The sequence below is a fragment of the Bombina bombina genome, chromosome 1, assembly GCF_027579735.1.
Source record: "Bombina bombina isolate aBomBom1 chromosome 1, aBomBom1.pri, whole genome shotgun sequence".
Taxonomy (NCBI): Eukaryota; Metazoa; Chordata; class Amphibia; order Anura; family Bombinatoridae; genus Bombina; species Bombina bombina.
In genome coordinates this window covers 138,767,432-138,780,850 of record NC_069499.1, presented here as the reverse complement: position 1 = coordinate 138,780,850, position 13,419 = coordinate 138,767,432, and the positions used below count along the sequence as shown (strand labels likewise).

At 41.9% G+C, this 13,419-nt stretch overlaps 1 protein-coding gene across 10 annotated transcripts in view; it reads right to left on the bottom strand.

Moving 5' to 3' along the window:
• Positions 1–13,419, bottom strand: part of TRIM9 (tripartite motif containing 9) — a 390,783-nt gene that overhangs the window by 110,363 nt on the left and 267,001 nt on the right. For 5 of the 10 annotated variants that reach the window (XM_053697627.1, XM_053697625.1, XM_053697629.1 and 2 more), the window contains one exon: positions 2,473–2,630. The exons of 3 other annotated variants lie outside the window; for them this stretch is intronic. In XM_053697627.1, coding sequence (XP_053553602.1) covers positions 2,473–2,630 — 158 coding nt within the window. The remainder of the gene's footprint in view (positions 1–2,472; positions 2,631–13,419) is intronic. 2 more of the 10 variants (XM_053697628.1, XM_053697630.1) reach the window with 1 other exon arrangement.

Here is a 13,419-nt window from a genome sequence, read left to right as displayed (position 1 = left end):
ACTTTTTTCCTTTCCCTAACAAGGTTTAGACAAACTGCCTGTATTCTCCAGATATGTAAGGGTTAAAAGGTTTTGCATGTGTTCTAAAAATGTCATTTATGGGGCATTATTTAATGGTACAGCTAGCAAATTAAATGGTCTGTCAGTCATGTGGTAAAAGTAGCCCAGGTCTGAGAGATGGTTACAAGAATCCAGAACCTCAGGTCTGAGAGATGATTACAAGAATCCAGAACCTCAGGTCTGGGAGATGGTTACAAGAATCCAGAACCTCAGGTCTGAGAGATGGTTAGAAGAATTCAGAACCTTAGGTCTGGGAGATGGTTACAAGAATTCAGAACCTTAGGTCTGAGAGATGGTTACAAGAATCCAGACCCCAGGTCTGAGAGATGGTTACAAGAATCCAGACCCCAGGTCTGAGAGATAGTTACAAGAATCCAGAACCCCAGGTCTGATAGATAGTTATAATAATTCAGAACCCCAGCTAACACAAGCTAACATACTAAAAAGCCTAAATTTGTTCAGGTAAGCTCTAGAGTTTTTTAAGACTATGCAGTCAGTCTTGCGCAAGCATATTTGGTAACCACGGAATGGTAAAACTATAACTAATGCAAATATTACAGATGGGAAAAACACATTGTCTGCATTTTTATATCAGGAAAGAACTGACAAGTCTGACGAATGATACGTCAAAATGTTTTCATTTATATCATGTGACCAAGGAGGCTGTCTTTGTTATGAGCAAAACCAAGCTGGTGCAATATAACCATGTTGGATATTATTGGACATATTTTCTTTTAACATCTACAAGGATTACAAGTACTGTACTGTATGTTTAGCGGATTCTGTGTTTTCTTTAGCTCTTTATTTTAGTTGTGAAAAGTTTGCAAAATAATTTAGTATTTCTGGTATATACCTTAAAGGGACAGTCTAGTCAAAATTAAACCTTCATGATTCAGATAGGGCATGCAATTTCAAACAACTTTCTAGTTTACTTTTATCTTCAAATTTGCTTTGTTCTCTTGGCATTCTGTATTGAAAGCTAAACCTAGGTAGGCTCATATGCTAATTTCTAAATCAGGGATGGGGAACCTTGGCCCTCCAGATGTTTCAGAACTACATTCCCCATGATGCTCAATTGGACTTCAGAGTGCCTAAGCATCATGTAATGTATTTCTGAAACACCGGGAGTACCAAGGTTCTCCATCCCAATCTAAATCCTTGAAGGCCGCCTTTTATTTTGGTGCATTTTAGACAGCGCTAGTTCATGTGTGCCCTATAGATAACATTGAGCTCACTTTCGTGAAATTATTTATGGGTCAGCACTGATTGGATAAAATGCAAATCTGTAAAAAAAAACTGAAATAAGGAAGCAGTACAAGGTAATCACAGAGGTAAAAAGTGTATTACTATAACTGTGTTGGTTGTGCAAAACTAGGGAATGGGTAATAAAGGGATTATCTCTCTTTTTAAACAATACAAATTCTGGAGTAGACTGTCCCTGTAATGCCTATTTGTGTATAACTTACTGGGGGCTATTTTCTCTTAGATTAAATATTATTTAATGGGTCATAACAGACAGTAGTGTGCTGGAGCTCTGTTTAAGTATTTAGCCTTAATTTACACAATGTGACTAATCTTGGTGCTGATCTTACAAGTTTGCAGGAAGGTAAGTATGCTCTGTGCACAGTTCTAGGAGCAGAAATACCAATCAGTGCATGCTCTAACGATTGGTATGTGGTGCTAGCTCTAATGTTTAAAATGGTTAAAGTAGCCTTTTCTAACAGAATTTGTATTGCTAAGTGCCTTGTAATTTTCTATTGCATATAATATAAAGTACATCCCCAATGGTCACATGATATAGGTTGCTGCTACAACAATGCTTTGAAGCTATGCAGAAGTGTTATGCCACATTGCACTTTTAATTACGAAACTATGGAGACTATTAGAACTGCTATTACTTAATATTTTTGTTTCTAATTTTGCTGTTCTTTCTAGATTGCAATCTACCTGACCAGCACTTATCAATGGGACCAGAGAAGCTCTTCAACAAGAAGGCTTTTAACCTTTTAGTTATTACTATTTAGTATAATTTTAGGGGGGGGTATTTATCAAAGGTCTGGTGGACCTGATCCGACAGTGCGGATCAGGTCCGCCAGACCTCGCTGAATGCGGAGACCAATACGCTCTCTGTATTCAGCATTGCACCAGCAGATTCGTGGCCAATTGGTCTCCAGCAGGGAGGTGTCAATAGTACACACCATTCAGAAACTGACAGAATTTATGTATCAATGCTTGAAGTGGGTATGTGTGCACATGAGCTCTGCCTGCACAAGTGCCTCTTTCATAGGATAACTTTATTACTTGAATGTAAATATATTTGCACTCTAGTTCAATGTATACAACACAATAATAAAAATACCAGTGAAAAACTGAAATTCATTACTAAAGTCACAGTAAACAGTGGATTCTTACCCTGAACTGACCGCCATTGCCGTCATCTAGCTCCAGAATATATCCTTCAGCTTGCACCATGGACATGGGAGGCTGTTTCCATGACAACGTGGCACTGTTGTTATGGGTGCAACATTCTTCCATTTGTAAGATTGGTGGAGCTGGTACTAGAGAGGGAACTGAACAGAATTTAGTGTAAGTTTTGCTATTGCACAGATGTTTGACATAAACACAATTTTATTTGCAACATATGATAGCTCAGCATGTATGAACCATACATTTGCACATTTGCAATATCAAACGTCAGTGTTATTAACAGCAGAAGCATTTTGGGATTGTGATCACTAGAAAATAAACACAGACAATACCAGCTACAATTCAGAAAACTTTATCTGACAAATAACATGCATACAGATTGTGATCAACCCCTTAAATTGTTGCTAGAACGTAGAAATTCTTTACTTATGAAAATAAATAGCCCCAGAGAATTAACTGCAACAATTTGCACATACAAATAAGAATGCTTTCAAAAATAAAATGTTAGCACTTTATTTTTTATTAATTAACAAAATGCAAAGTGAGTGAACAGAAGAAAAATCTAAATCAAATCAGTACCTGGTGTAATCACACTTTGGGGCATATTTATCAAGCTCCCTATAAAGAAGTTATAAAGCAGCGGTCTAAAGACCGCTGCTCCATAACCTGTCCACCTGCTCTGAGGCCGCGGACAGAAATCAACCCGATCGAATACGATCGGGTTGATGGACACCCCCTGCTAGCGGCCAATCAAGTCTGCAGGGGGCGGCATTGCACCACGTATGCTGTCAGCATTTATTGATGTGCAGCAGACATGATACGCTACTTTGTATCATGTCCGCTTGCACATTGATAAATATGCCCCATCGTCTTTAAAATAGCATCAATTCTTCTAGGTACACTTCTCTGCAAAACTGGTCTATGGGAACCGTGTGTTCTTTGTAAATATATATGTATATGCTTATATACATATATATTTTTGTGGTAAAGTGATGGTATATCCTAGTGTTTGTGAAACGCTAGGATTTACCATTGGAACATATAAAGGGGACTTTCATTCATGAAGTATAAAATAATTAATTCTGAAAGTTGAAAGCTAAACCTAGGAGATTCATATTCTAATTTCTTAGACCTTGAATCTGAATGCATTTTATTTTTTCTCCACTAGAGGGCATTAGTTCACGTTTTTCATATAGATAACATTGAGCTCATGCACGTGAATTTACCATGGAGACAGCTCTGATTGGCTAAAATGCAAGTCTGTCAAAAGATCTGAAATAATGGGGAAGTGTGCAGAGGCTTAGATACAAGGTAATCACAGAGGTAAAACGTGTATAATTATAACTGTGTTGGTTATGCAAAACTGGGGAATTGGTAAATAAGGGATTATCTATCTTTTAAAACAACAAAAATTATGGTGTTGACTGTCCATTTAAAATTGCTGCCTATCAGTGCGCTATTTAACCCCTTTGGTGTGCTTAGGTTCTGTGCCATGTATGACGGCATCAGAACAAGGGACCCATGGGAGCCTATGGAAGCGCGCTCTTGTGAGCGAAATGCTTCAGTGCAATGCAAACGGGTGCACTGGTATTACTCAGTCGAGCGCAAATATCGCTTTGGTGTAAGCGATATTTCACGCACAACTCGTAATCTGGCCCTTAATATGTAGGTTGAAACACAATCATTAAAGGGAAAGTATACACTAATTTACATATAACTGCGAATAATAGACACTACTTTAAAATATAATATGCACAGATACTGATTGAAAAAAAAAAACAGTATAAAACCTTTTAAAAACATACTTAGAAGCTCCCAGTTTAGCACTGTTGATGAGGTAGTCTGGGACACCCACTGAAAGGGGCTGGGTAAACAAAAAGAGCAAACACGCCCCACCTCCCCTGCATATGAAAAGACAGATAACCTAAACAGAAGCCTGCAGGAGTCTGTAAACGCGTGTATACATCTGACACTGTGGGGCTTGGTTAGGAGTCTCAAAATCTGCACAATGTTCTTAAAAAATAAGCAAAGCTATACTGTACTTTTTTTTTATAAAAACACTACCAGATGGGCAAAAACAGAATTTATGCTTAGCTGATAAATTACTTTCTCCAACGGTGTGTCCGGTCCACGATGTCATCCTTACTTGTGGGAATATCTCTTCCCCAACAGGAAATGGCAAAGAGTCCCAGCAAAGCTGGCCATATAGTCCCTCCTAGGCTCCGCCCACCCCAGTCATTCGACCGACGGACAGGAGGAAAAAATAGGAGAAACCATAGGGTGTCGTGGTGACTGTAGTTAGAGAAAATAATTCATCGGACCTGATTAAAAAACCAGGGCGGGCCGTGGAACGGACACACCGTTGGAGAAAGTAATTTATCAGGTAAGCATAAATTCTGTTTTCTCCAACATTGGTGTGTCCGGTCCACGGCGTCATCCTTACTTGTGGGAACCAATACCAAAGCTTTAGGACACGGATGAAGGGAGGGAGCAAATCAGGTTACCTAAACGGAAGGCACCACGGCTTGCAAAACCTTTCTCCCAAAAATAGCCTCCGAAGAAGCAAAAGTATCAAATTTGTAAAATTTGCCAAAAGTGTGCAGTGAAGACCAAGTCGCTACCTTACATATCTGATCAACAGAAGCCTCGTTCTTGAAGGCCCATGTGGAAGCTACAGCCCTAGTGGAGTGAGCTGTGATTCTTTCAGGAGGCTGCCGTCCGGCAGTCTCATAAGCCAATTGGATGATGCTTTTAAGCCAAAAGGAAAGAGAGGTAGAAGTTGCTTTTTGACCTCTCCTTTTACCAGAATAGACGACAAACAGAGAAGAAGTTTGTCTGAACTCTTTTGTAGCTTCTAAGTAGAATTTTAGAGCACGGACTACATCTAAATTGTGTAGCAAACGTTCCTTCTTTGAAACTGGATTCGGACACAAAGAAGGTACAACTATCTCCTGATTAATATTTTTGTTGGAAACAACCTTTGGTAGAAAACCAGGCTTAGTATGCAAAACAACCTTATCTGAATGGAACACCAGATAGGGTGGAGTACACTGTAGAGCAGATAACTCAGAAACTCTTCTAGCAGAAGAAATAGCAACCAAAAACAAAACTTTGCAAGATAACAACTTAATATCTATGGAATGTAAAGGTTCAAACGGAACCCCTTGAAGAACTGAAAGAACTAGATTTAAACTCCAGGGAGGAGTCAAAGGTCTGTAAACAGGCTTGATCCAAACCAAAGCCTGAACAAATGCTTGAACATCTGGCACAACTGCCAGTCGTTTGTGTAGTAGGACAGATAAAGCAGAAATCTGTCCCTTTAGAGAACTCGCAGATAATCCTTTATCCAAACCTTCTTGTAGAAAGGAAAGAATCCTAGGAATCTTTATCTTATTCCATGGGAATCCCTTGGATTCACACCAGCAGATATATCTTTTCCATATTTTATGGTAAATCTTTCTAGTTACCGGTTTTCTGGCTTGAACCAGAGTATCTATCACGGAATCTGAAAACCCACGCTTTGATAGAATCAAGCGTTCAATCTCCAAGCCGTCAGCTGGAGGGAGACCAGATTTGGATGTTCGAATGGACCCTGAACAAGAAGGTCCTGTCTCAAAGGTAGCTTCCATGGTGGAACCGATGACATATTCACCAGGTCTGCATACCAAGTCCTGCGTGGCCACGCAGGAGCTATCAAGATCACCGAGGCCCTCTCCTGTTTGATCCTGGCTACCAGCCTGGGAATGAGAGGAAACGGTGGAAACACATAAGCTAGGTTGAAGGTCCAAGGCGCTACTAGTGCATCCACTAGAGTCGCCTTGGGATCCCTGGATCTGGACCCGTAGCAAGGAACCTTGAAGTTCTGACGAGACGCCATCAGATCCATATCTGGAATGCCCCATAGTTGCGTCAACTGGGCAAAGATCTCCGGGTGGAGTACCCACTCCCCCGGATGGAATGTCTGACGACTCAAATAATCCGCTTCCCAGTTTTCCACACCTGGAATGTGGATCGCAGATAGGTGGCAGGAGTGATTCTCCGCCCATTGTATTATTTTGGTCACTTCTTTCATCGCCAGGGAACTCCTTGTTCCCCCCTGATGATTGAGATACGCAACAGTCGTCATGTTGTCTGATTGGAATCTTATGAATCTGGCCTTTGCTAGCTGAGGCCAAGCCCTGAGAGCATTGAATATCGCTCTTAGTTCCAGAAAGTTTATCGGGAGAAGAGACTCTTCCCGAGACCACAGTCCCTGAGCTTTCAGGGATTCCCAGACCGCGCCCCAGCCCACTAGGCTGGCGTCGGTCGTGACGATGACCCACTCTGGACTGCGGAAGCTCATTCCCTGGGATAGGTGATCCTGGGTTAGCCACCAACGGAGTGAGTCTCTGGTCTTCTGATCTACTTGAATCACTGGAGACAAGTCTGTATAGTCCCCATTCCACTGTTTCAGCATGCACAGTTGTAATGGTCTTAGATGAATTAGCGCAAAAGGAACTATGTCCATTGCTGCAACCATCAATCCTACTACTTCCATGCACTGAGCTACGGAAGGACGAGGAATAGAATGAAGAACTTCACAAGCGTTTAGAAGTTTTGACTTTCTGACTTCTGTCAAGAAAATCCTCATTTCTAAGGAATCTATTATTGTTCCCAAGAAGGGAACTCTTGTCGACGGAGACAGGGAACTTTTTTCTATGTTCACCTTCCATCCGTGAGATCTGAGAAAGGTCAGAACGATGTCTGAGTGAGCCTTTGCCTTTGAAAGAGACGACGCTTGTATTAGAATGTCGTCCAAGTACGGTACTACTGCAATGCCCCTTGGTCTTAGAACCGCTAGAAGGGATCCGAGTACCTTTGTGAAAATCCTTGGAGCAGTGGCTAACCCGAATGGGAGGGCCAAAAACTGGTAATGTTTGTCCAGAAAGGCGAACCTTAGGAACTGATGATGTTCTTTGTGGATAGGGATATGTAGATACGCATCCTTTAGATCCACGGTAGTCATAAATTGACCTTCCTGAATTGTGGGTAGAATCGTTCGAATGCTTTCCATCTTTGTTTAGGATCTTTAAATCCAGGATTGGTCTGAAAATTCCCTCGTTTGGGAACTACAAACAGATTTGAGTAAAATCCCATTCCTTGTTCCGCCGTTGGAACTGGGTGTATCACTCCCATCTTTAACAGGTCTTCTACACAATGTAAGAATGCCTGTCTCATTATTTGGTTTGAGGATAAGTGAGACATGTGGAACCTTCCCCTTGGGGGTAGTTCCTTGAATTCCAGAAGATAATCCTGAGAAACTATTTCTAGCGTCCAGGGATCCTGAACATCTCTTGTCCAAGCCTGAGCAAAGAGAGAGAGACTGCCCCCCACTAGATCCGGTCCCGGATCGGGGGCTACTCCTTCATGCTGTTTTGTTAGCAGCGGCAGGCTTCTTGGCCTGCTTACCCTTGTTCCAGCCTTGCATCGGTTTCCAGGCTGGTTTGGTCTGTGAAGTATTACCCTCTTGCTTAGAGGATGCAGAATTAGAGCCCGGTCCGTTCCTGAAATTACGAAAGGAACGAAAATTAGACTTATTCTTGGCTTTGAAAGGCCTATCTTGTGGGAGGGCGTGGCCCTTTCCCCCAGTGATGTCTGAGATAATCTCTTTCAATTTTGGCCCAAAGAGAGTTTTACCCTTGAAGGGGATATTAAGCAATTTTGTCTTGGATGATACATCCGCTGACCAAGACTTTAGCCAAAGCGCTCTGCGCGCCACAATTGCAAACCCTGAATTTCTCCAACATTGGTGTGTCCGGTCCACGGCGTCATCCTTACTTGTGGGATATTCTCTTCCCCAACAGGAAATGGCAAAGAGTCCCAGCAAAGCTGGTCACATGATCCCTCCTAGGCTCCGCCCACCCCAGTCATTCTCTTTGCCGTTGCACAGGCAACATCTCCACGGAGATGGTTAAGAGTTTTTTGGTGTTTAAATGTAGTTTTATTCTTCTATCAAGTGTTTGTTATTTTAAAATAGTGCTGGTATGTACTATTTACTCTGAAACAGAAAAGGATGAAGATTTCTGTTTGTAAGAGGAAGATGATTTTAGCAGACAGTAACTAAAATCGATTGCTGTTTCCACACAGGACTGTTGAGATGAAGTAACTTCAGTTGGGGGAAACAGTTAGCAGTCTTTTCTGCTTAAGGTATGACTAGCCATATTTCTAACAAGACTGTGTAATGCTGGAAGGCTGTCATTTTCCCTTATGGGGACCGGTAAGCCATTTTCTTAGTTAAACATAAAAGAATAAAGGGCTTCAAAAAGGGCTTAAAAACTGGTAGACATTTTTCTGGGCTAAAACAATTGCTTTAATAGGCATATTATGCAGATTCTAACTAATTATTGGTATTATAATCTTGGGGAACGTTTAGAAAAACGGCAGGCACTGTGTTGGACACCTTTTTCAGATGGGGGCCTTTCTAGTTAAAGACAGAGCCTCATTCTGGGACTGTATAGGGGTTAAATGTAAAAACGGCTCCGGTTCCGTTAATTTAAGGGTTAAAGCTCTGAAATTTGGTGTGCAATACTTTTAATGCTTTAAGACACTGTGGTGAAATTTTGGTGAATTTTGAACAATTCCTTCATACTTTTTCACATATTCAGTAATAAAGTGTTTTCAGTTTGAAATTTAAAATGACAGTAACGGTTTTATTTTAAAACGTTTTTTGTGCTTTGTTGACAAGTTTAAGCCTGTTTAACATGTCTGTACCATCAGATAAGCTATGTTCTATATGTATGAAAGCCAATGTGTCTCCCCATTTAAATTTATGTGATAATTGTGCCATAGTGTCCAAACAAAGTAAGGACAGTAATGCAACAGATAATGATATTGCCCAAGATGATTCCTCAAATGAGGGGAGTAAACATGATACTACATCATCCCCTACTGTGTCTACACCAGTTATGCCCACACAGGAGGCCCCTAGTACATCTAGTGCGCCAATACTTATTACCATGCAACAATTAACGGCTGTAATGGATAACTCCATAGCAAATCTTTTATCCAAAATGCCTACTTATCAGAGAAAGCGCGATTGCTCTGTTTTAAACACTGAAGAGCAAGAGGACGCTGATGATAACTGTTCTGACATACCCTCACACCAATCTCAAGGGGCCATGAGGGAGGTTTTGTCTGATGGAGAAATTTCAGATTCAGGAAAAATTTCTCATCAAGCTGAACCTGATGTTGTGACATTTAAATTTAAATTAGAACATCTCCGCGCACTGCTTAAGGAGGTGTTATCTACTCTGGATGATTGTGACAATTTGGTCATTCCAGAGAAATTATGTAAGATGGACAAGTTCCTAGAGGTTCCGGTGCCCCCCGACGCTTTTCCTATACCCAAGCGGGTGGCGGACATAGTAAATAAAGAGTGGGAAAGGCCCGGCATACCTTTTGTTCCCCCCCCTATATTTAAGAAATAATTTCCTATAGTTGACCCCAGAAAGGACTTATGGCAGACAGTCCCCAAGGTCGAGGGGGCGGTTTCTACTCTAAACAAACGCACTACTATTCCTATCGAAGATAGTTGTGCTTTCAAAGATCCTATGGATAAGAAATTAGAGGGTTTGCTTAAAAAGATTTTTGTACAGCAAGGTTACCTTCTACAACCAATTTCATGCATTGTTCCTGTCACTACGGCAGCGTGTTTCTGGTTCGAGGAACTAGAAAAATCGCTCAGTAAAGAATCTTCGTATGAGGAGGTTATGGACAGAGTTCAAGCACTTAAATTGGCTAACTCTTTTGTTTTAGATGCTGCTTTGCAATTAGCTAGATTAGCGGCGAAAAATTCAGGGTTTGCTGTCGTGGCGCGCAGAGTGCTTTGGCTAAAGTCTTGGTCAGCGGATGTGTCTTCCAAGACAAAATTGCTTAACATTCCTTTCAAAGGTAAAACATTATTTGGACCTGATTTGAAAGAGATTATTTCAGACATCACTGGGGGAAAGGGCCACGCCCTCCCACAGGATAGGTCTTTTAAGGCTAATAATAAGCCTAATTTTCGTCCCTTTCGCAGAAACGGACCAGTCTCTAATTCTGTATCCTCTAAGCAAGAGGGTAATACTTCACAACCCAAACCAGCCTGGAAACCAATGCAAGGCTGGAACAAGGGTAAGCAGGCCAAGAAGCCTACCACTGCTACCAAAACAGCATTAAGGGATAGCCCCCGATCCGGGACCAGATCTATTGGGGGCAGACTTTCTCTCTTTGCTCAGGCTTGGGCAAGAGATGTTCAGGATCCTTGGGCGCTAGAAATAGTTTCTCAAGGTTATCTCCTGGAATTCAAGGAACTACCCCCAAGGGGAAGGTTCCACAGGTCTCAATTATCTTCAAACCAAATAAAGAGACAGGCATTCTTACATTGTGTAGAAGACCTGTTAAAGATGGGAGTGATACATCCAGTTCCAATAAGAGAACAAGGAATGGGATTTTATTCCAATCTGTTCATAGTTCCCAAAAAAGAGGGAACATTCAGATCAATTTTGGATCTAAAGATCCTAAACAAATTTCTCAGGGTACCATCGTTCAAAATGGAAACTATTCGAACGATCCTACCTACTATCCAGGAAAATCAATTTATGACTACCGTGGATTTAAAGGATGCGTACCTACATATTCCTATCCACAAGGAACATCATCAGTTCCTAAGGTTCGCTTTTCTGGACAAGCATTACCAGTTTGTGGCACTTCCATTTGGATTAGCCACTGCTCCAAGGATTTTCACAAAGGTACTAGGGTCCCTTCTAGCGGTTCTAAGACCAAGGGGCATTGCAGTAGTACCTTACTTGGACGACATCCTGATTCAAGCGTCGTTCCTGTAAAAAGCAAAGGCTCATACGGACATCGTCCTAGCCTTTCTCTGATCTCACGGATGGAAGGTGAACAAAGAAAAAAGTTTTCTGTCCCCGTCAACAAGAGTTCCCTTCTTGGGAACAATAATAGATTCCTTAGAAATTAGGATTTTTCTGACAGAGGTCAGAAAATCAAAACTTCTAAGCTCTTGTCAAGTACTTCATTCTGTTCCTCGTCCTTCCATATCGCAGTGCATGGAAGTAATAGGATTGATGGTTGCAACAATGGACATAGTTCCTTTTGCACGAATTCATCTAAGACCATTACAACTGTGCATGCTCAGACAGTGGAATGGGGATTATACAGACTTGTCTCCGACGATTCAAGTAGATCAAAAGACCAGAGATTCACTCCGTTGGTGACTGACCCTGGACAATCTGTCACAGGGAATGAGCTTCCGCAGACCAGAGTGGGTCATTGTCACGACCGACGCCAGCCTAGTGGGCTGGGGCGCGGTCTGGGAATCCCTGAAAGCTCAGGGTCTATGGTCTCGGGAAGAGTCTCTTCTCCCGATAAACATTCTGGAACTGAGAGCGATATTCAATGCTCTCAGAGCTTGGCCTCAACTAGCAAAGGCCAAATTCATAAGGTTTCAGTCAGACAACATGACGACCGTTGCATATATCAATCATCAGGGGGGAACAAGGACTTCCCTGGCGATGAAAGAAGTGACCAAGATAATTCAATGGGCGGAGGATCACTCCTGCCACTTGTCTGCGATCCACATCCCAGGAGTGGAAAATTGGGAAGCGGATTTTCTGAGTCGTCAGACATTCCATCCGGGGGAGTGGGAACTCCATCCGGAAATCTTTGCCCAAATAACTCAATTATGGGGCATTCCAGACATGGATCTGATGGCGTCTCGTCAGAACTTCAAGGTTCCTTGCTACGGGTCCAGATCCAGGGATCCCAAGGCGACCCTAGTAGATGCACTAGTAGCACCTTGGACCTTCAACCTAGCTTATGTATTCCCACCGTTTCCTCTCATCCCCAGGCTGGTAGCCAGGATCAATCAGGAGAGGGCCTCGGTGATCTTGATAGCTCCTGCGTGGCCACGCAGGACTTGGTATGCAGACCTGGTGAATATGTCATCGGCTCCACCATGGAAGCTACCTTTGAGACAGGACCTTCTTGTTCAGGGTCCATTCGAACATCCGAATCTGGTTTCCCTCCAACTGACGGCTTGGAGATTGAACGCTTGATTTTATCAAAGCGTGGGTTTTCAGATTCTGTAATAGATACTCTGATTCAGGCTAGAAAGCCTGTAACTAGAAAAATTTACCATAAAATATGGAAAAAATATATCTGTTGGTGTGAATCTAAAGGATAACCATGGAACAAGATAAAAATTCCTAAGATTCTATCCTTTCTACAAGAAGGTTTGGAGAAAGGATTATCTGCAAGTTCTCTGAAGGGACAGATCTCTGCTTTATCTGTTTTACTTCACAAAAGACTGGCAGCTGTGCCAGATGTTCAAGCATTTGTTCAGGCTCTGGTTAGGATCAAGCCTGTTTACAGACCTTTGACTCCTCCCTGGAGTCTAAATCTAGTTCTTTCAGTTCTTCAAGGGGTTCCGTTTGAACCCTTACATTCCGTAGATATTAAGTTATTATCTTGGAAAGTTTTGTTTTTGGTTGCAATTTCTTCTGCTAGAAGAGTTTCAGAGTTATCTGCTCTGCAGTGTTCTCCGCCCTATCTGGTGTTCCATGCAGATAAGGTGGTTTTGCGTACTAAGCCTGGTTTTCTTCCGAAAGTTGTTTCCAACAAAATTATTAACCAGGAGATAGTTGTACCTTCTTTGTGTCCGAATCCAGTTTCAAAGAAGGAACGTTTGTTACACAATTTGGACGTAGTCCGTGCTCTAAAATTCTATTTAGAGGCTACTAAAGATTTCAGACAAACATCTTCCTTGTTTGTTGTTTATTCTGGTAAAAGGAGAGGTCAAAAAGCGACTTCTACCTCTCTTTCCTTTTGGCTTAAAAGCATTATCCGATTGGCTTATGAGACTGCCGGACGGCAGCCTCCTGAAAGAATCACAGC